This window comes from Papilio machaon, chromosome 21 (genome assembly GCF_912999745.1).
Source record: "Papilio machaon chromosome 21, ilPapMach1.1, whole genome shotgun sequence".
Taxonomy (NCBI): domain Eukaryota; kingdom Metazoa; phylum Arthropoda; class Insecta; order Lepidoptera; family Papilionidae; genus Papilio; species Papilio machaon.
In genome coordinates, this window is record NC_060006.1 from 5,424,896 (window position 1) to 5,448,624 (window position 23,729).

General features: G+C 34.2%; 1 protein-coding gene across 1 annotated transcript; it reads left to right on the plus strand.

Annotated features, from left to right (window-relative positions):
• Positions 1 to 146: 146 nt before the first annotated feature.
• LOC106714600 (clathrin heavy chain) lies at positions 147 to 22,386 on the plus strand. Its single transcript, XM_045683289.1, has 29 exons — positions 147 to 269; positions 435 to 543; positions 1,601 to 1,826; positions 7,783 to 8,037; positions 8,113 to 8,301; positions 8,434 to 8,688; positions 8,858 to 9,054; positions 9,256 to 9,436; positions 9,525 to 9,718; positions 10,227 to 10,453; positions 10,948 to 11,119; positions 11,496 to 11,774; positions 11,978 to 12,196; positions 12,365 to 12,507; positions 12,806 to 12,940; positions 13,443 to 13,665; positions 14,982 to 15,156; positions 15,378 to 15,532; positions 15,741 to 15,965; positions 16,297 to 16,537; positions 16,895 to 17,052; positions 17,262 to 17,429; positions 18,012 to 18,161; positions 18,348 to 18,590; positions 18,913 to 19,027; positions 20,058 to 20,224; positions 20,531 to 20,617; positions 20,845 to 20,971; positions 21,616 to 22,386. The coding sequence occupies exons 2-29, from the start codon at positions 502 to 504 to the stop codon at positions 21,714 to 21,716; spliced, it is 5,049 nt and encodes a 1,682-aa protein (XP_045539245.1). The 5' UTR covers positions 147 to 269; positions 435 to 501; the 3' UTR covers positions 21,717 to 22,386.
• The last annotated feature ends 1,343 nt before the right edge of the window (positions 22,387 to 23,729 follow it).

Genomic DNA, 23,729 nt, shown 5'->3' on the forward strand with positions numbered 1-23,729 from the left:
TCCTTTTAATTACCGACTAAAAGGCAACTTATTTTATACGCATATTCAAAACTTTAGAAAAATTGGTAGTTGGCAGTGATTTGGCTGTTGGCAGATTGGCAACGATCACCAATCTTCCATCTCTTTTTATCTAGTAATCGACAATCGTTCGTTTCATTTCATTCATTTGTGTATGTGGCAGCCGCGGGTGCATTATTCGTCATTTGTCGTAACAAATAGTAAAAAGAATAATCGTACAGTTTTTCTTCATGTAGACACAAGTAAATTCAGTGAGTAAATTTAGTTTTTAGAATTTAGATTGCAAAATAATAAAATTTTGTCACAGTCCGGTCATTGTCATTTTCTTTCAAACATGAATGAACGCCATGTTGATTGTCAAAGGTGTTTTCGGAACGGATGAGATATCAGTGGATTGAACTTTGTTAATTTTTCAGGCTCCGCGATAATTAGGCATCGCTGTAAGGCCAGTTTGATTTAGATAAAGTAAAGTACATCGCAACTATGGCACAGGTTTTGCCTATACGTTTCCAAGAGCATTTACAGGTGAGTACGCCCATCGGCTTTTATTGGTTTTGTCGATAGTGGTAGCAACTCGATGAGAACGATAGCAGCTGTAATAATATATTGAACAAAGGTATTTAGACACTAGAATATGTCTTTTTTTAGATAAATAAAAGTGTAAAAATGACATTGCGCAATTATTGAAGTGACAGCTTCCACCCCCTACTCTGCCTACGGAGGTGTACCGGTATTGATCTTTACGTATTCCCCTCTGGATCATATGATTTGCTGGCAACTATGCCCATTACCGAATATTTAGGTCACGCAAATACTTTTTCTTTAATATATCTATGTCTGTAATCTTAAATCTTTTCAATGAATTACTTAAGTAATGTCCTTTCTTATAATTAAATTACAGCGAATTCTATGGCCCTATACTTACTAGATACACTTTTTATTATATTTGGATGAGGTTTTCTTGTAGGATTCTTATAAGGAGTCATGTTTTATCTAATCTATTGACTGGAGTATTGCATTATGAACTACTATTATACTTATTATTTGTGCTGTTTTTTTATTAGTCGAGGAAAAAATATTTACATTTCCTATAAACTGTGAACATGTTATTAAATTCATCTGTGTGAAGAAGTGCAAATATTGATTAAGAAATCCAAGTTGAGAGAAAGACTGGATGAACTAGTGTATTAAATAGGACTTGTTTAAACTTCACAATAAAATGTGTTATTATTTTATAATTCAAGAAAACAAAAATGTAGTTTAAAAACAAAATGTTAAATTAATTTTGTCTTTGTTCACTGGTAGTAGATAATTTATTTTATGATTCCTATCTTATTATACAAAACATGTTGTAACCAAGGCCTATAGAGGGTAGTCTGAGATTTTAATTTTATTGTCATACTTGCTTCCTTGATATTAAGTAATCAATTAATAATCAGAAATTAGGTCAACTTAGGGCTGGCATTTTATCCAAAAATTGAAAAAAAAATACATTTAATAATTAATTAATTAGCCAAAACTATAATAAGAAATATTATTTATAAGTGTAAGATTTTAATTTCTATTGAAATTTTTTTTTTAGCTCACAAATGTTGGAATCAATCCAGCTTCAATATCTTTCAACACTCTCACAATGGAGTCTGATAAGTTCATCTGCGTCAGAGAGAAGGTCGGTGAAACATCTGAGGTGGTCATCATTGACATGGCCGACCCTACCAACCCTATACGGAGGCCTATTAGTGCCGACTCTGCCATCATGAACCCGGCAAGCAAAGTTATTGCTCTCAAGGGAAAGGCTGGTGTGGAAGGTCAGTAAAGATTACATAACAACTAATTTAATGTGTTAGTGTTTGTGTGTAGAACTATACAGTTACATAATAATTTATTACAAATTTTGAGAGATGATTTAATCAAAAATATAAAATATTTTATTTATATTTAGTTAAAATTATTTTATTTTATGTTTTCAAACAGTCAACATTTGTAACACATTGTTGACCGTTCATGAGTTAACTCGTGTTTTTATTGCCGAACGTTGCTGACCGGCCACAAATAAACTCGTGATGCGCTTTTTTTTTCGCATCGCTGTTTTTTTTTCTGTTGACGAGCATACAGTGCAATTGTTAGTCAGTATAACACAAGCTGTTTCTCTCGCTTATAAGACCCATCAAATCTTTTGTTGTAAAATATATTTAATAATAATAAAAAAAAAACGATGACGGAACATTTAAAAAATATATTCGTAAGTTTATCGTCATTTATCAAGCTATACATTTGAAATATCCACCAAATATAAGCTAAAAGACATTTTTTAACAAAAGGTTATTGTTTATTATAAACAAAGAAACAAAATCTTTAGTAAGATAATGAAGAAAATACTCTGCTTCTGTTGTAATTATGCAGTGTCATTTATTGATTACATCAGAGCTGTCATGGAACGGAAGAAACGCGGCGGTGACTCATCTCGTGTACAATATATTCTTGACCCAAAACAAGTGGCTAACTACGGGATTACGGAAGCTGAGATTTCGCATAAATTGATTAACATGATTTGATATCGTATTATTGTTTGTTCTAAATATAATTATTATAACACCGGCAAATTGTGTATGCCACTTGCTTACTAGAAAGGTGACATTTTCGTTGGTAATTTTCTGTACATTCGATAAAGAATTGTGGGTGCACGTAATTTAGGCTTCTTTATTTCTTTTTGAATTAATCACATCACTAATATATGTGTTTTAAACTATTTAGTTCTCGATTTTACTCGATACTTCTAAGTTCGCTGCTGAACTAAAATAATAAAGGAAAATTTATATTATTGGCACGATAAAATAGATTTTTCGTTGAACCTTGAATTTTAATTTGTTTTCTGGCACAATTTTTTGGCACCAACATTACATAATAGTGCCTAAGCCTTATTCGAAAATTTATGGATTGTACATTAAAACTAACTTATATAGAAACGGCTAAAACACTCACGTACATATATCTGGTGTCGTCACCGACTAGTTTCGAGCCCTTTGGGGGCCCTTCATCAGGGTGAGTGGGCGACGGGCCGCGTCCGCGAAATAATACCAGTCCCACTCACCCTGATGAAGGGCCCCAGAAGGGCTCGAAACTAGTCGGTGACGACACCGGATATATATACGTGAGTGTTTTAGCCGTTTCTATATAAGTTAGTGATAATGTTTCACGAAAGTTTGAATAATTTAATTGTACATTAATATCAAAATCCTTATTTGGATTGTTTGTTAAATTAAAAAAAATAATCCTTAGTTACAAAAGTATTACATATACATATACTGAATCTTTCTAATGAAAGATATCTTCAGTTACGTTAATTCTATACAGAACAAAGCAAAGAGGGCTTGGTTGAAGTTTTTTATTTGATGAACAGCGCTTAGTCACGCCTATCATTTTCATGTTTCGAATTAAGGTTCGATGTTTTCAAATTTAACCTAATTTTGGTTAAATACAATAATTCGACATACATTTCTCATAGGAAATGTCGAGAGATACGCCAGTACTCTTTCTCCTATTTGAATGGATTTTTTTCGCTTACGAGGTACCCGACTGATTATCTATTCGAATGACATTTCGTTCAAAAAAATAAATTACGCTGAGACTTCAGGAGGTCGCAAGGGAGTGGATATACAGTGAAATACTTATTTGTTCCCTATAAATATGGGTAAAATTTCTTCGGCAATAAATAGAGCTCTTATTTAATATGATTACGCACAAAAAATCGCCATATACTTGAAGATCAGATATTTTGTAGTAATGAGACTTATGGATTGAGTCAGTTTAATTTGAACATATAACCGGGAGTTCCCACTGGCGAAACATACAAAAAACAACAATGTTTTTGTACATGTTTTACAGCATTGGCCACGGTATAACCTGACCAGAAATATATATAACCTACATCAAGATGTTGTGGTAAAAGGTCGAACTAATTTCTTTGCGCGTGATGTAGCCAAGAAGGTGATTGAGCTACTCCATGCCAGGTTTTCTATTTTCCTGGTCAAGCTATTAATCTATATGATCGTATAGTAACTATGTATATGACAGTTACTGTATACAAATATAATTTATACATATCTTGTGGTGTTATACAGCGCATCTGATATCGTGCAATGTCAAATTACATAGATAGTGTCAATGTTCGCTTATCTAATAACAAGCTGTGTTAGAGATATATCTGTACCAAATTAAATGATTAAATTTGTTCATAGACAGAAAAAATTATTTTATTCGGACTTCAATAGTGTCAATGATAGCTTAGACTTAGTTGTAGTATTTGTTTGACGCTAAAGCTACGAATATATATTATATGTAAAAAGAGTTCTATCGCATGATAGGCTCATCCCTGAGACGTTTTAGAAAACAATAACATTTGATAATTGCATGCAGATATATTATCTTAAAATTTGCATGTATATATTTATATATAAAAAAAAATTCAGTCGAATTGATAACCTCCTTCTTTTTAAAGTCGGCTAAAAAGTGAACTAAACCTGCACGGTATGGTATAAGTTGTTATTAATTACGCAAGAGTATTAAATAATTAATAGGATACCTTTATTTCATAGAATGGTTATTTGCAGGTGTGTATTAATTTATTATTTACTACATGCGTGTGCTACGATCATATATAATACACTATATACTTAGTCATTTAATTCATTAGAATCATACATGTTTTTTTATTCATGGAATGTTAATGAACTTTATGATAGCTTATACATGTTTTTTATTACAATATACAATGGGAAATCGTAAAGGTTAATGATACGCCCACTAATTTAACCTTTAGGGGATAGATTTCATACATCCATGTAACTAGTTTAATCGATAAAAATAGTAATGGCGAGTCAATTTAATTTTCGAGGTGTTTTTTTAATAAAAAAAAGAACAATTATTACATTATGAAATTACTACAGAGTTTGTCACTATAAACGTATAGCTTACAATTTTATCAAAGTTTATTATTATTGGATTCGTTTTCAAGACAAAACAATCTATTTAAGTTGGTCTTTATACTTGCTTATAAGATACGAAAGCTATTATTAGCAATATTATTGAAGTGGGCGTACCAGACTGTGAAGTAAACAACTAAATGGACCAATGATAATACGAGGCATGCCTTTTAAGTTTTGTCGTTTGAAGAAAAAAACACAACTAGAATCTTATAGTACTTTTTATTGTTTTTAAAGGTATTCACCACGTAGCTTAATACACTTTTCCATTCGCTCAAACCAGTTATTATAACATTTATTCCACTCTAAAGTGGGGGTGTTGAAAATGGCTCACTTGAAAGCGTCGACTGCTTCTTCACCGGACTGGAACCTTTGACCACGAAGACTTTTCTTAATTTTAGGAAATGTAAAAAAATCGTTAGGGCTTAGGTCAGGATTGTATGGAGGATGGTCAAGAATTTCTACTTTTTCCTGCTTCAAATACTCAATCGTTTGACGAGCGCCGTGTAAGCTTGCGTTGTCGTGGTGCAGGATAATGCGTCGCTTTGAGTTAGATTTTCGCATTTCGGCGATGACTTGTGGTAAAAAAACTATGGTATACCACTCAGCATTCACCGTTCTACGATCTTCAAGTGCAATAGTCGCAACATGGCCTTTTTTTTCAACGAAGGTGGCCCACCATCTTCTTTAAAGTGCTTCGCGAACGAACAACTTTAGTCGGCTTTGGCTTGTTTTGAAAGAGCCAGATTGTAGATTGTTGTTTGGAATTAGGATCGTAGGCATAGATCCAAGATTCGTCACCACTGATGATGTCGTAGACGTGGTTTGACTCTCCTCGGTCCAACCTTTGCAGAGTTTTCTTACACCATCTGACGCGGGCCGCCTTGTGATCGTCTGAAAGCAAATGCGGTATCCAACGGCAAACTAGCTTTCTCACACCAAGCGCTTGATGCAAGATCTTCTGAATGGTTGTCCCTGAGATGCCTAATAGAACCTCTATCTCTCGATACGTCACATGACGATATTCGAGAATTAGTTGTCTCACAGCAATGATGTTATCTTCGGTGAAGGCGGATTTTGGACGTCCTTCGCGAGATTTTTCACTAAGACTAGTATGTCCACGCTGGAATTCTAAATACCAGCGTTCGACAGTCCGCAGACATGGGGCTTCATCACTGAACACAGATGTAAGCTCTTCAAAACACTGAAGCCGTGTCAGGCGTCTTTTAAAGTTGTAGAAAATTATTGCACGAACAGTTTCCTTAGAAAGATTCATTTTCGTACGTTACCTGGCAGATTCAAATCGACGCTGTGACTAAACAATAGCATTAATCTTAATACTTTCAACTGTTTTAAGATTCAAAATGTAAACACACTCGAATATAAAACAGTTCAAAATTCAAAATTGCCGGGAAATATTGAAACGACAGAACTTAAAAGGCATGCCTTGTACATGCTATATACACGAATTAGTCGATACTGCATTTGAATATGCTAATTGAAAATAATTAAATGAAAACTGACATAAAAAAGCTTCTAAAATGTAGAAAATTAAGCGACGATGTCGACTTCCCTGAAATTACAGCTAAGAATAAGATATGTCTAGAATTATCAATCAAAATCAGTCCCTTTGTTTTAGAAATCACGAATACACACACACACACACACATAAAACCGAGTAAACTTATACCAATTTTTGACTAGTTGGTGTTACGAATAAAATGTCATATTGCGTCGTTCAAAATAAAAACCACTCGATTGTAACGTAATCGTCTGGAAAAGTGCTGTTTTCCTAAAGTTGCTACGTTGCAACGTCAAAGGATCGTACTACAACACGTTTCAACTTAAAGGCTTTTGAAATCTGTCGTTTGAAACCTTTCAGGTACTTTTCCCTGTAGCGTTTGAGGTTTCCCCCTAATTAGTAGTTTTTTTCCGTATTCCTTATATTACAGATGTAGTACAATATCTCTTAACTAAGGTTTTCATAATGCTTTTCTACTTGAAGGTGATAAACAACAGATCTTTACAACGATCTATCAAGTGATGTTAATGATTGATATTTTTCTAGCGACAGCTCATAGTATACCAAACAAATTTTCAATGTCTACTACGTTATCCATCATTGATGAAGAATTCTGTTGGCCCAGACACGCAGCGCTTCGTATTTAAATAGCTAGAGCACTCAAAAGAAATCGTTATTCGTTATATAACTACCAGAGATGCGCAGTTCCTCCTACAGTTAACTATGTGCGATCACGGAACAGGAACACTAGATATCTTACAAACACTAAATGAGCCGTTAATAATCTAAATGGTGCTTTATGTAATAAATTTAATTTTTTAAAACATCTGAACTGATAATTTAAATTTGAATGGATATAAGTGAATATTATTATTAACTAGCTTTTACCCGCGACTCCATCCGCGCGGAAAAAAAAATAGAAAACGGGGTAAAAAATCATCCTATGTCCGTTTCCTGGTTCTAAGCTACCTGCCCACCAATTTTCAGTCAAATCGATTCAGCCGTTCTTGAGTTATAAATAGTGTAACTAACACGACTTTATTTTATATATATAGATAACTTCTTACGAAATAAGAATCAAAACTATAATAGGTTTATCGATACATCAAATACACCTATGTTTTAAAACAACATCAAATAATAGACGAGATTTTTTTAATTAGTCGCGTTAGCGCACTTTTTTGTGAACTTTTTCTTAGAAACAGATTTTTCTTTGCTGTAACCCTAATAAATAAAAGTATGTATACAATTTCATTTTAGCTCAAAAAACGCTCCAGATATTTAATATCGAAATGAAATCCAAGATGAAGGCGCATACTATGACTGAAGACATCGTATTTTGGAAGTGGATTTCCTTGAATACCCTGGCGCTGGTCACTAGAGTTTCGGTGTACCATTGGTCGATGGAGGGCGACTCCACCCCCGTGAAAATATTTGATAGGCATTCGTCGCTAGCGGATTGTCAAATCATTAACTACAGGACGGACCCAAAACAACAGTGGCTGTTGTTAGTGGGTAGGTATTCTCTTTATACTTGTATGATTTAATTTTTTTTAGCTATCTCATATCTATTTAAATTTTCCTTGTCAGGTATTTCGGCGCAACAGAACCGTGTTGTTGGCGCAATGCAGCTGTATTCTGTGGAACGCAAGTGCTCGCAGCCTATCGAGGGTCATGCGGCTTCATTTGCAACATTCAAAGCCGAGGGTAACGCTGAACCCTCCACCCTCTTCTGTTTTGCTGTGAGGACCGCGCAAGGAGGGAAACTGCATATTATTGGTATGTTTATCATTTATAAGTGGTTATACAAGTAACAATGAAGGTTGCAGACCTCAAGCTTAGCTTTCTCCTCCTACAATAATTACACTCATTTACTTAACTGTCTCAATTAATAGCATATTAATTTAACAGAGGTTGGTCAAACACCCGCCGGAAACCAACCGTTCCCAAAGAAAGCCGTAGACGTATTCTTCCCACCGGAGGCGCAGAACGATTTCCCGGTGGCCATGCAAGTGTCGCCCAAGTATGACGTCATCTACCTCATCACTAAATACGGCTACATACATATGTACGACATCGAGACTGGAACATGCATCTATATGAACCGTATATCATCGGACACTATATTTGTTACCGCACCCCATGAAGCAACTGGTGGAATTATTGGTGAGTTTATATCCCTTAAATTGGACTTCTTTGTTTGTTAAAATGTAATTGCTAATTTTGTACTATCTAGTTCATTGCTGTAATGTAAATAAATGGATCTTTTAAAGTAAAAACCATAAAGGGAAGGCTTATAAAGTTTATAAGTTACAATTTAATTATTTGTTGTCAGGTGTAAACCGAAAAGGACAAGTTCTGTCAGTGACAGTGGAAGAGGACTCCATAGTACCTTATATAAACACTGTCTTACAAAACCCTGAATTGGCTCTCCGACTGGCCGTTAGAAACAACCTCGCCGGGGCTGAAGAACTTTTTGTTCGCAAGTTTAACATGCTGTTCACCAATGGACAGTACGCTGAGGCAGCTAAGGTTAACATTATAACTTTTACCATTAAAATCAAAACTTAATGAAAATCAAAACGGTCCCATGACCGTTTTGATTTTCATTAAGTCAATCAAAGGAAAGAATTATTTTGATCCTTTGAGCCGGAAAATTTGAAATCAATTAAATCATTTTTTTTTTATTTAACAATTCAAAATAATAATTATAAATTTATGTACTGACATCAGGTCGCAGCAATGGCTCCTAGGGGCATACTGCGTACGCCGCAAACAATCCAACGCTTCCAACAAGTGCCGACTCAGTCTGGTCAAACATCGCCTCTACTCCAATATTTTGGCATGTTACTAGATCAAGCGCAGTTGAATAAGTTTGAATCATTGGAACTATGTCGCCCTGTATTGCTACAAGGTAATATTATATCTATAGTTATTCTAGCTGTCTATATAATTTAAGAATAACTGGGAAAATATGGTTAATGTACAAAATATTCTATCAGGTCGTAAGCAACTTCTGGAGAAATGGCTTAAAGAAGAAAAGCTGGAGTGCTCGGAAGAACTTGGTGATCTAGTAAAGCCAGTGGACCTCACTCTTGCCTTGTCCGTATACTTACGTGCTAATGTTGCCAGCAAAGTTATCCAATGTTTTGCTGAAACGGGACAGTTCCAGAAGATTGTTCTTTATGCTAAGAAGGTATGTTTTATTATATTTACTCCCCATTTACTGTTTTATAATAGAATATTTGGTAAATTTTTGTTGATTTAAAAATAATAGTAATAATAAATAAATAACACTCATATACACAATTATGTGGAAGCCTTGGTTCCTGAACTGGGGCAATGCCCTGTGTTTTAGGAGCCAATCCCTTCCCCCTTCTCCTTCATTAAATTAATTTTTACATTTAGTGACAAAAGAAAAAAAAACAATCATTTATAATTTTTCAAAAAAAAAAAGAAAACAAATGTTAAAAAAAAAAAGAAATAACTAACTTATTTTTTCTTACAATTCGCTTTTTTTTTCTGTTTTTTTTGTTTTTAAAAGTCAAAACTATGTACCTATTTTTCAATCTCCCTCTCTAGTTAAAATACTTTTGTATTAACTTGTACTGATGATTGATAATTGCTAAATTTAAATAGCTTCTTTTTCCTTTTTATTCCTGTTTAAATAGTCATTATTTTATCTTAAATAAAATATCTTACAGGTTGGATACACACCAGACTATATTTACTTACTGCGTTCCGTCATGCGCACCAACCCTGAGCAAGGTGCAGGCTTCGCTGGCATGTTGGTGGCTGAAGACCCGCCGCTAGCTGACATCAACCAGATAGTAGACGTCTTCATGGAACAGAACATGGTGCAGCAATGTACCGCATTCCTCTTGGACGCGTTGAAGAATAATCGCCCTGAGGAAGGACCCCTACAGACAAGGTATTTTAAAATGTTATGATTAATTTCTTCTAGTGTTTTCTTTAGTTTAGTAAATTAAGTGATGATAATATTACAAAAATAAGTGATTAATTTGTGGTACAAACGTAATTTAATTTTAATTTCTTCAATGGATAGATTATAATAAAAGTTTTAAGTTACTAACTAATCCCAAGATTAATACAAAAAATGTGAGCCGTCATGGGACGCCTGGCAGATGTGAAACATCGTGTGTGTACAAGTAATATGCATAAAAGATAATATTATTAAAATAAAATATATATATATATGTATACCTCAGTATAGAGTGGCGACCCGTCGCCACGGCAAGCGTCGCCACGCCAGCAATTCGGTTTACAAGTGAGCCTATAGATGTTTCACATCAAAATTACTTAGTACTTTACTGAAAGTCACTTTTTTTTTAATTCTCTGTCTTCAAAATTGGTCATTCCAGTTGTCACCTCAGTTATAATTCATTCAATTTATTAATTCCTCAGGTTATTGGAGATGAACTTGATGTCAGCGCCTCAGGTAGCAGACGCTATCCTCGGTAACGGTATGTTCACGCACTACGACCGCGCGCACGTCGCCCAGCTCTGCGAGAAAGCGGGACTGTTGCAGCGAGCCTTGGAACATTATACTGATTTGTATGACATCAAGCGGGCTGTGGTGAGTGAGACATACTATATACACTGATAAGGCTATCCGGACCGGTATGGCCATAAGGGAAACTAAATTATGACAGCCATAAATGGCAACACTAAGATTTCCTATTGATTGTTATTAGTTTGGAAAAATACGGAAATTAAAAATATTCGTTTTAATACATTATAAACATCGTGATGCAACCTGCACATATCTGAGAAGAAATTCAATGATATGTGTGAAGTCAACCCGCACTTGGCCAGTGTGGTTGACTATGGCCTAGTCACCCCCTAACTTGGGGTAGATTCCGAGCCCCTCGATGGGGACGTATAGTGAGCTGATGATGAATGAAATTATAAATTTTTGTTTAAATTTAAATTATAATTATACTTGTTTACAGGTTCACACCCACTTACTGTCCGCTGACTGGCTGGTGACCTACTTCGGAACTCTCTCAGTAGAAGACTCTCTGGAATGCCTTAAAGCGATGCTGCAGGCGAATATACGTCAGAACTTGCAGATCTGTGTGCAAATCGCTACCAAATACCACGAGCAGCTGACTACTAAAGCACTCATCGAGTTGTTTGAAAGCTTCAAGACTTATGAAGGATTGTTTTACTTCCTTGGCTCTATTGTTAACTTCAGTCAGGATCCGGAAGTCCATTTCAAGTATATTCAGGTTAGAATTACTTTTATTTCTTAAATTGAGATTTTAATTTACATTTCATTGTTATAAATTGAACCTTAACTCTGAAATATATTTGTTCTGTAACAATAGTCTTGAAGACTACCTTCTTTTTAATTTATAATAAAAATACGAAATAATTATTTAAAATATCAAATTAATTCGCCAGATACGACTAATGATGTTTTAAATTCCAGGCTGCCTGCAAGACAGGTCAGATAAAGGAAGTGGAACGTATCTGCCGGGAATCAAACTGCTATAATGCGGAGCGCGTTAAGAACTTCCTGAAAGAAGCCAAGCTGCCCGACCAACTGCCGCTCATTATTGTGTGCGACCGCTTTGACTTTGTACACGATCTTGTACTCTATCTATACAGAAACAGTCTGCAGAAATACATTGAGATTTATGTGCAAAAGGTATGTCGCAAAAAAAAAAATATTTTGCTAATGTTCCGGGGCATGAAAATTATAAAATTTTCTTCTGGAGTCTTGTATTTTATATAATATTCTACAGTAAAATATCTAGAACATTTTGGATTAAAAATTTAACCAATTTTACGTAATATATTTTCATATTAATTTCAGGTGAATCCGTCCAGATTGCCGGTGGTAGTGGGAGGTCTACTCGACGTGGATTGCGCAGAGGATATCATCAAGAACTTGATACTGGTGGTCCGCGGACAGTTCTCTACAGACGAGCTGGTCGCTGAGGTCGAGAAGAGAAATAGGTAACAATAACTGATTGTTAAATCTCTGTCTTAGTTTATCCGTAGCATGTAGTAGTACATCACTGGTAGCCCCTTAGTGAAGATTTCCTGTATACTCTACTAATAGAGACCCTCATTTTAAACGACTCTAGGTGCGATAGCTAGTTTTTATTAATTGAAAAGCTATGTGCATTAAAAAGAAATTGAAAAATTGCTAACAACATATTTTATGTCTAGATATGACACGGCGATAATTGTGCGAAGTTAGAAATTATTATTGATATTTTTGAAATAATTAACTATTTAAAATTATATGCAGGTTGAAACTACTTCTCCCATGGCTGGAGACCCGCGTGCATGAGGGCTGTACGGAACCCGCGACCCATAATGCTCTCGCCAAGATCTACATTGACTCCAACAATAACCCAGAGAGATTCCTCAAAGAGAACCAATGGTGAGTGACCTTAAATTTTATGCCACAATATGACTATAATATATTGCAGTGAAAAAAATTTACTATTAGTAAAGGACTTCTTAAAATCGTTCCATTTATATTTAAGATTATGAAAAGTAAACAATAAAATGTTATCTCTTTTCAACGTTTTTACGAAGTACTAGCTGTCGCCCGCGACACCGTCCGTGCGGCATTATAAGAAAACATAATTAGTAGCCTATGTGTTCCAGACAATGTTTTACAACTGTGCCAAATTTCATAAAGATCCGTTGGGCCGTTCCGGAGATACCTTCAAATAAACATCCATCCATCTAAACATCCGCTTTTATAATAGTAAGATTGTCATTAATATTATAGACGATGTTTTAAAATATAACTTCTTGAATACCTTTGTTATATATTACCATTTTACATAAGTAAAATGTTTTACTGATCTTTTAAATGTCTACCTTACAAATACCTTTTTTTTACACTAGTACATTACAAGATTTGTGTATGACAGGTACGACTCTCGTGTGGTGGGTCGTTACTGTGAGAAACGCGACCCACATCTCGCATGCGTGGCTTATGAACGTGGACAATGCGACCGCGAGCTGATCGCCGTCTGCAACGACAACTCACTGTTCAAGACACAAGCACGGTATCTTGTACGTCGCCGCGACCAGGATCTCTGGCTGGAAGTACTCGCTGAATCCAATCCATTCAAACGGCAACTTATAGACCAGGTATGTCTTAATCTATATACAGTCAAAATCTGTTATAACGACATCGAAGGGACTACTCATATTGAGTCGTAAAAACCGATAGTTGTAACAACCGGTGACAGGTATTAATAGGAAAGATATGTATATTCATGTAGGAAATTAAACCGCATTTTGTTGACTTCAATACAAACGTATAATATAAAAGAACAATATCATTTTTCCATCATTTTTGTATGCATAAAATCTGTAATTTTAGTTTGTTTGAAACACTTCTGTCGTGTATACACATTTTGTAATTCAGGTTGGATTTTAATCAGCGTATCGTCACAATTTCCCTGCATGTGGAACTCTTCATTAAAAAGAACAATCTTTCGTAATACACTAACAGCATTAAGACCGTCAATCAAAGTTGGCACTGTAAATTGTTCTTCCGAGTCTTCCTGTTCATTTTCCTCTTGAACTTCACGTACAATATCATCCTCTGTAGCTGGTGCACAAATTGCAATAGACTGATCTACATCAATGAACTCGTGTGTTTCAGTAGTAGATAAAGCAGGTCGTAAATTTTGGGCTAATTGAGCCAAAGAAATATTGTCCTCTTCATCATCGTCAATCACATCATCTGAGGTTCTTGTTATAAGACTTGTAAGATCTTTAAAACCTGCATGCCCAAAGCAGTTAGCTATAGTTTTTTGTGAAACTTGACTATTATACTGTGCCAGATGTGTATACTGTTACCTATTCAAATTGTTTACAATACAGCTGAGCCGGTCGTTCTATAGGTATAATTCCCCGAAAAAATTAACCAAATGAGGTCGCTTAATGCGGTATGTCGTAGTAAACAATGTCGTAAAAACCAATGTTTTCGATAAAGCGGTCATATAACATTCAGCCAGGACCTTTGATTTTGGTCAGTTTAACCGGTATGTTGTTCTAAACGATGTCGCCATAAACGGTTTTACTGTATATATAAAAGAAAGTCGTGCTAGTTACACTATTTACAACTCAAGATCGGTCGAACTGATTTAGCTGAAAATTGATGGGGAGGTAGCTTAGAACTATGAGACTGACATAGCAACTTTTTTATCTTCTGTGCATTTTTTTTATTACGCGCGGACGGAGTCGCGGGTAAAAGCTAGTAATGTCTTTTTGCACGTTTGTTACTTTCTGAGCAAGGATTTTTTATATAATTATGGATTTTTAAATAAATTTTATGTAAGTTTTATTTTTATTCCCAATAAATGTATTGGTAAGAACTTTATTAACTACATTTACTTAGAAAAAAAAACATTGTAATAATTATATATATTGTGGTTATATTAAAATTTAATTTCCAGGTTGTACAAACCGCATTATCGGAGACTCAAGATCCTGAAGATATTTCGGTGACGGTAAAGGCTTTTATGACAGCAGACTTGCCGAATGAACTGATTGAGTTGCTTGAGAAGATTGTACTCGACAACTCTGTGTTCTCTGATCACAGGAATCTACAGAACTTGCTTATACTCACAGGTAAGAAGACGTTGACCTTTCCACAGTCGAAACACTTGTATAAAAACATTCGTTTATACTTCTCATTCTCTTTGACAGAGTAGAGACAACAATATGTTTTAAATCGCCTATATATTTCTATATATTTTTTTTTATTAGGCGGATGATAATATTTTGTCCACCTGTTCCGAAGTGAATGTCCCGTTTCCAGTTAAAACTCACCATTTGTTTTTCTTTGACAGCAATCAAGGCTGATCGAAGCCGCGTGATGGAGTACATCAATCGCTTGGACAATTACGACGCCCCCGATATCGCGAACATAGCTATCAACAACGAATTGTACGAAGAAGCATTTGCCATCTTCAAGAAATTCGATGTTAACACATCCGCCATTCAGGTACTGTTTTAATAATTTATTCCAATTAAAAAAAAACGAAAGTTGTAAATTTTTTCTATTATCTATATTATAAATTTTCACTTCCTTGTCACAATTCAGTTGCCATAAATAATAAAAAAAAATCCTATTAAATATAAGATTAATGTAGTTCTTTAGCATGTAAGGTTTATTTGTAAAATTTTAATGTTGCACATAATTTATTTTACAGGTGTTAATTGAACAAGTAAAAGACCTGAAACGAGCCTACGAGTTTGCGGAGCGCTGCAACGAGCCGGGAGTGTGGTCGCAGCTCGCTAAGGCACAGCTCCAGCAAGGTCTGGTCAAAGAAGCTATTGATTCATACATCAAGGCTGATGATCCTTCAGCGTACATGGATGTGGTGGATACCGCCACTAAACAACAGTCCTGGGAAGATCTTGTTCGGTATCTACAGGCGAGTCTCATCTTTATTAACATATTTTATATTAATTTAATTGCGTTAGCACGAATATGATGGAAATCTGATTGTAATTTTTTTCTGAAGAGATATTTAATTTATATGCTGTAAATAAATATCTACTTAAAAAAAAAATTACTCAACAATTTTTAATAGCAAAAACTAATTCAATTTTAATTATTAAGTTCCATTGAAGTTTCTAGATTTTTTTATAATTAAGTTTGGATTGTTTTATTTATATATTTATTTATTTACCAAATATCATGGACTATTGAACTATAAGAAAATTGATGAAGGTATTTGGCTCTAATTATAAGTTTTTTTACAGATGGCCCGTAAGAAGGCGCGTGAATCTTATATCGAATCGGAACTTATCTACGCATACGCTCGCACTGGTCGCTTGGCTGACTTAGAGGAGTTCATCTCTGGACCCAACCACGCTGACATACAGAAGATCGGTGACAGATGCTTTGAGGACAAGATGTACAATGCTGCTAAACTTCTTTATAATAACGTCAGCAACTTTGCCCGATTGGCAATCACTTTGGTTCATCTTAAGGAGTTCCAAGGTATAATAGATGTTTATTACTGAAAATTTTAAAATATTACTCTTAATGTAGTTACGATAAACAAGAGAAAAAAAAATTAAGTTATTAGAAGAATACTAGAAATTTAAACTCTCAGATTTAAATTGGTGTCCTAATTAATACATGTTGTGTTTTCACATAAAATTACATCCTTGAATATAACAAAGTAAAATTAACTTGTAATATTATGAAAAGGTTTCCTTGAAAGTTCAGATCTAAAAAAGTGATAAATATATATAAATATAGATATATTATTAGTTTTTTTTTCTATTTTCGATAATATATTAAGGCTGTTATATTGAAATAGTTTGACTAAACAACCAGGTTTGGTTTGACCAGGTGCTGTGGACAGTGCGCGCAAAGCGAACTCTACTCGTACATGGAAGGAGGTGTGCTTCGCGTGTGTCGACGCCGGAGAGTTCCGACTGGCGCAGATGTGCGGCCTCCACATTGTTGTACACGCTGATGAACTCGAGGACCTCATCAATTACTATCAGGTAAGTTGTACTATGTGGTTGATAACAGAGAAGTTTCACATTTACATATAGGTGACGAATCTATTTGATATTTCTCCAATCAAATATAAGTCTATCTATCGTAAGTATCTTTAAAGTCAAGTGTCAAATGAAATTTTTGCGCGTTTTTAAATCTCATAGATTTTTTTTTAATATGATTGGTATGTTAATTTTATGATATACATTTGTAGGACCGAGGCCACTTCGATGAGTTGATCAGCCTCCTGGAAGCTGCCCTAGGTCTAGAGCGCGCCCATATGGGCATGTTCACCGAGCTGGCCATACTCTACTCCAAGTACAAGACCGCCAAGATGCGCGAACATTTGGAACTCTTCTGGTCTCGAGTTAATATACCTAAGGTAAGATAATATTCATATATAGTATCCATGCAATATAATAAATAGAAGTATTGATCATCTCTTCTACTGCAAATTAAAACCTGCGTCTTATTGTGACATTAGATTTAAAAAAAATAGGTAACAGATAATACTTGCATTTGACCTGGATATCTTAATATATATAAATCTCGTGTCACAATGTTTGTCCTCAATGGACTCCTAAACCACTTAACCGATTATAATAAAATTCGCACACCATGTGCAGTTCGATCCAACTTGAGAGATAGGATAGTTTAAATCTCAAATTATAGTCGCAATTTTAATTTATTGCTAATTATTTGTCTGTTATTATTTGACAGTCACAATTATCTGTTAACTCCAAATGATTCTAACAGATGTCGATACCTTTCGACTGGGTTGAGTAAGTAATCAATAGATGGCGCTGCTATGGTAAATCTACGAACGTGTCATCTATGCTTATTAACTGCGCGCGGACGGAGTCGCGGGCGACAGCTAGTTACATATATATTTTGTTGAAATCTATACTAGCAGCTGTTTTTGACAGATTTAAGTAATTTATGTGCATATTCTTACTCGATGCAGGTGTTACGTGCAGCGGAACAAGCCCATCTGTGGTCGGAGCTGGTATTCCTGTACGACAAGTACGAGGAGTACGACAACGCGGCTCTTACCATGATGCAGCACCCCACAGAGGCTTGGCGCGAGGGACACTTCAAAGACATCATCACCAAGGTATGAAAGAATCATTCATTAGCTAGATTATCAAGAATTATGACAGTTTTCAGACGTTTTGAAGGTAGAAAAGCAAGCCTTTATCCATTTATAACAGATTGGTTGTCTATAAAATTGTAACTGTCCACAGGATCTTGAAGTATGTTGAGTTCTACTTACATCCAATATGACACCGATATATTTCAGGTGGCAAACATGGAACTATACTACAAAGCAATCCAGTTCTATTTGGACTACAAGCCGTTGTTACTGAATGATCTGCTGCTGGTGCTCGCACCACGCATGGACCACACCCGCGCTGTCAACTTCTTCACCAAAGCTGGTCATCTGCAGCTGGTGAAGGCCTACCTCCGATCTGTGCAGAGTTTGAACAACAAGGCCGTTAATGAAGCACTCAATTCACTGCTTATTGATGAAGAAGATTACCAGGTTACAATTTTGTCAATATATTCCACGCCATTACCATTTGGCGATTAGGTCGAGTTTACCGTTTTAAACGACGACCATGATTTTGAACAGTCATTTAACTTATGGTAATATTAGCTGTTGCCCGCGACTCCGTCCGCACGGAATAAGAAAAAAAACATAATAAGTAACCTATGTGGTTCTTTCAGACTATGTTCTATATTTATGCCAAATTTCATCGAGTTCCGTTGAGCCGTTCTGGAGATACCTTCGAACAAACATTTATCCATCCATCCAAACATTCGCATTTATAATATTAGTAAGATTATTTTGTATTCTATTTCAGGGTCTAAGAACATCGATAGATGCATTCGATAACTTCGATACTATTGCGCTCGCACAACAACTAGAGAAACACGAATTAACTGAGTTTAGAAGGATTGCTGCTTATCTATATAAAGGTATTTATGACCGGTTACATTGTTTATTTATTAAAAAATTAATATCTTTATGTTAAATAATCTTGCAGGTTAATTATAACCAGAGATAAATATTTCGTTCCAGCCCGTAACCTGCAACATTATCACCATAAACACTATGCTACAATTTTAACAAAATTAAAATAGTTAATTATTTTGCTACATATATAGAATTTAACATTTCTCTGTTTACTTAATTTTATTTGATCAATACGAAATCATCATCAGCTCACTATACATCCCTCCGATGGCTCGAAGCCTACCTTAAGTTAGACTAGGCCATAGTCAACCACGCTGTCCAAGTGCGGGTTGACTTCACACATATCATTGAATTTCTTCCCAGATATGTGCAGCATCACGATGTTTTCCTTCAATGTAAGAACGTCGAATTTGAACCCAGGACATGCAGATTGCAAGTCAAGTGCTTAACCCCTGAGCCACTGATGTTCTATACGAAAATATAGAAGTTAAATTATTGTTTATATTACTGTTTGCTTTCAAATGCACAGTGACACTTATATTAATGCCTATTGTAAAGATGACAATGTATATACGAAAGTGAATTCAGTTTTATGTTAAAAGTTCAGTAACAGTTGTTGCTTCTATTTGTGAGGATTTATTACACTGGTCAATACGATATTTGGATCTAACTTCTACATGTTAAATTTTGGTTTCTCCTACCACAAAAATAAGGAAAAAAAAATTTTTTCCGATTAAAGTTTGCTTTTGTAGAAACTGGGACAATTTTTGCTGCCATCTTTTGTTTATGAAATGAATTAAATCATAGTTATCGTCATAAATCAGATCAAAGCAAACTTTATGGACTAAATATGAATATTAAAGTGTTTTTCAGTGTCTAGAATCAGAATTTAAGCAAGAGAACAGAAACCCAAAAAAAAAAATTTTTTTGTTGACCTGTGTTATTAGCTGTTTGTATTAATTACTGTTTTAACTACTTTGTAAAAATGGCTGTTGGTTTTCCTAAAAATAAATAAATATATTTTTATGTCAGGCAACAACAGATGGAAGCAGAGTGTGGAGCTTTGCAAGAAGGACGCTCTGTATGCGGACGCCATGGAGTATGCAGCGGAGTCGCGTCAGTCTGACGTCGCTGAGGAATTGCTTAACTGGTTCTTGGAGCGAGACAACTTTGAATGCTTCTCTGCGTGCCTGTATCAGGTATAATGTTTAAACTTTCGTGAGACATAATAATTAATTAATTAAGAACGGCTTAACTCATGTGTGATCGTCCGGTGACGGCACCGACTACTCCCCGACGGGTCCGAAACTACTCGGTGCTGTCAGGTACAATGTTGTTAAAAATCGCTATAAATATGGAAAAGGAAAAAGTCATAAGTTCTCAAAATATTCTCCATTTATGAACTTTACAACAATACGGACAGATTTCTGGATAATGGATGACTTCAAATATAAGATTAATTATATTTAGATATTGACATGTTAATTATTTGTTTATTTTTACAGTGTTACGATTTATTGAAACCCGATGTAGTTATTGAACTGGCATGGAGGCATAACATTATGGACTTTGCAATGCCTTTCTTAATTCAAGTGAGTAAAATATATACTAAATCAAACAGCTCATTTATACTGCTGTTTGGATTTTTAATTATTTCACTAAATTACAAACATAATGTTTGGATATTGAGCAAACTTTGTTAAAACCTAAATTGTAATTACATATTGTTGTGAAGAATTTTATTACATTTTTCCGGCATCAACTTAATTCCAATAATTCTGAAAATATAAACGAAAATATAATAAAAATGTTTTTGTAGACTGTACGCGAGTTGACAACTAAAGTGGAGAAGCTAGAGGAGGCGGACGCTAAACGTAGTACTGAGAGCGCAGAGCACGAGGCCAAGCCCGCCATGATGATGGAGCCCCAGCTCATGCTTACTGCCGGTACATATTCATTTAAAAAAAGATCAACTGTGCTCTATGGTTTTACCCACCATCGAATGTTAAATGCTTTAGCCACAATTTTATAAAACTGTCAAATTAAAAAAATCGAATATGATGGTAATTTGTGAGGTTATAAGTCAAACTCTATTAAATACTTCAGTTGGTTTATACAACTACTGATAATTTTGCTTGTTACTCAAATTATTCGCAGTATTAATATTTACACTCCAAAATATTTAATGCATTGCATTGTAGTGTTTTATATATAAACTAGCTTTTACCCGCGATTCCGTCCGCGCGGAATAAAAAATAGAAAACGGGGTAAAAATTATCCTATGTCCGTTTCCTGGTTCTAAGCTACCTGCCCACCAATTTTCAGTCAAATCGATTCAGCCGTTCTTGAGTTATAAATAGTGTAACTAACACGACTTTCTTTTATATATATAGATTTTTTATTACTTAACGTACTATTTACATTTAATTTTGTTCTACCTATAATAGGTGTGTTATATTTTCAATATTATAATTATAATATTTATAAAAATTATATACATATATATATATATATATATATATATATATATATATATATATATATATATATATATATATATTGCTTACCTTGCCTTTGTCTATTTTTCCAGGACCTTCTATGGCATACCCAGGTGTGGCTGCCCAAGCATCTCCGTATGCGTATGCCGCGCAGGCTCCCTCACCGGCGCCCTACCATGGTTATGGCATGTAGGGAACTGCCTCCCCACACACGTGGGGGAACTACCACTTCTAATTCCCAGGAATTACATCCAGGGAACTCCTGTACATAGACACGTGTGTCCCAACACTACGTTACTAGATTCAGTTTCACCCTCTATGCATTTTCTATATCTAACGCTTTTTTTTAATTAAAAATATAGAAAGTTGTCTTTTCATGGAATCTATATTCCCTTTATATTTTAATTTTGTGGCCTAATTTGTTTGAAAGTGCATTGAGGTACAGGTGTTTCATGTTGTGGGAATATAAACTATATAATTCATATAGCACTCATCGTTGCTACTTCATTATGTAGTTATTGATGTTACATACTTTAAATTCCATTTCAAATATAGTAATAACATATAACATATAAGGTTACGTAACATTGAAATTTATGGTATTATTTATTAGACAATTGTCGTCTAGTTAACTTACTGAGAATCGGCTAATTAGTATTTGGATTTTATAACAGAATATATAAAAATTTAATGTCTATGGTATCATTAGTGAGTCATAGATAAATTTATAGAGGTGTTATTATTCTATATATCCAGTTATAATGGCGTTCGTATTGTTTAAAGTAGTGCGAGTATATACTCTATGTTAATACACGACGCTACATGTTACGCGATATCTTTTAAAAAAGAAATCTGTTTTACATAAAAACTCTGATTTTAAATTAATAACAATTAAAGCTAATTAATTAATTATTTAGGCTAATTAATTAATTATTTAGGCTAATTAATTAATTTAATTAATTGAAATCTATAAAAACATCTAGATAATAAATCAGGTCTCTTTTTTAAATAGACTTTTTGTCATAATATAGCGAGTAGCTGTGACCAAATTATAGATTTGTCGTCAAAGCTTTGATCTGCCACTAGGTGCATAGATAAAATAATTACATTTTTATGTATATAGTGGTTAGTGTTTGTTCAAAAATTAAAAAAATAGCTACGAATGTTTAAAAATTGGCTTTTTCAGGCTTCCAGTGCGAAAATTCTAACCCAAATATACATTTTGTCTGATGTTTTACTTAAAATTCTTAAAATTTGATAAATATTGATTTAAAATTAAGATTGTATCAGTTTATGTACAAAAAAATACCGTCGTTTTCATTTGAAAGTTATATGTATATAATGTTTTCAGTATATGAAAAAATGATAAAATAAAATATGGAGTTAGGTTTTGAATTACACGCGATTCTTTAGCATTAATATATGATTATTATTAAACATTATTTGATACGATTTAGATTTAGTTTAGGCAAAATAGAATAACTATATTTTAAATGTTTGCGAATATTGTACGAGAGTTAATCACAGGATTTGCTTTAGTTAACACCTTGATATGCCTTCATTAGATTTAAAAAAATATTCGGGCTTTCTGGAGGCAAAGTAATTTGTTATTAAACAATATTTATGATTAGTATTTCTGAATACCCCAGGCTAGTAGTATTCTTGAACTCCATGTACTGTTATGTGTGTAATAGTATTTTGCGAGTATAAATTAATATAATCAATTGATGTTGTCAAATATATATTCAATCATTCCTTTCATTAATGATATAATGATAAAACGCAATTTTTTTTGTGTTGTAATAAACAATTTTAAGTACGAAAAATAATTGTTTATTGATTACAATATTAGTATTGTATTTATTCATGTATGATAATGTTTCTCTGAATTTTATTAAAATAAGATTATATTATATGAATAAATAAATGATGTTATTTTATTTTTCCTATCGAATTAACATTATATATTGAAAGTATGGGAATATTTAAACCACAACTGTAGAGAACTTGGAAACTACATGTTGCCTGTTTATCTTCTGAAGTATAAGAAAGCTCAAAATAAAGGATAATTTATAGATAGTCGCTAAGTCGTCAAACTGTAAATGATTAAGAATTCAATCCAACTACCAATGATAAAACGGATATAAGAGTTAAATGTCCTGAGGCTGTAAAGGAAGGATCTAAAAAGAACAAAATTTGTCCCGAT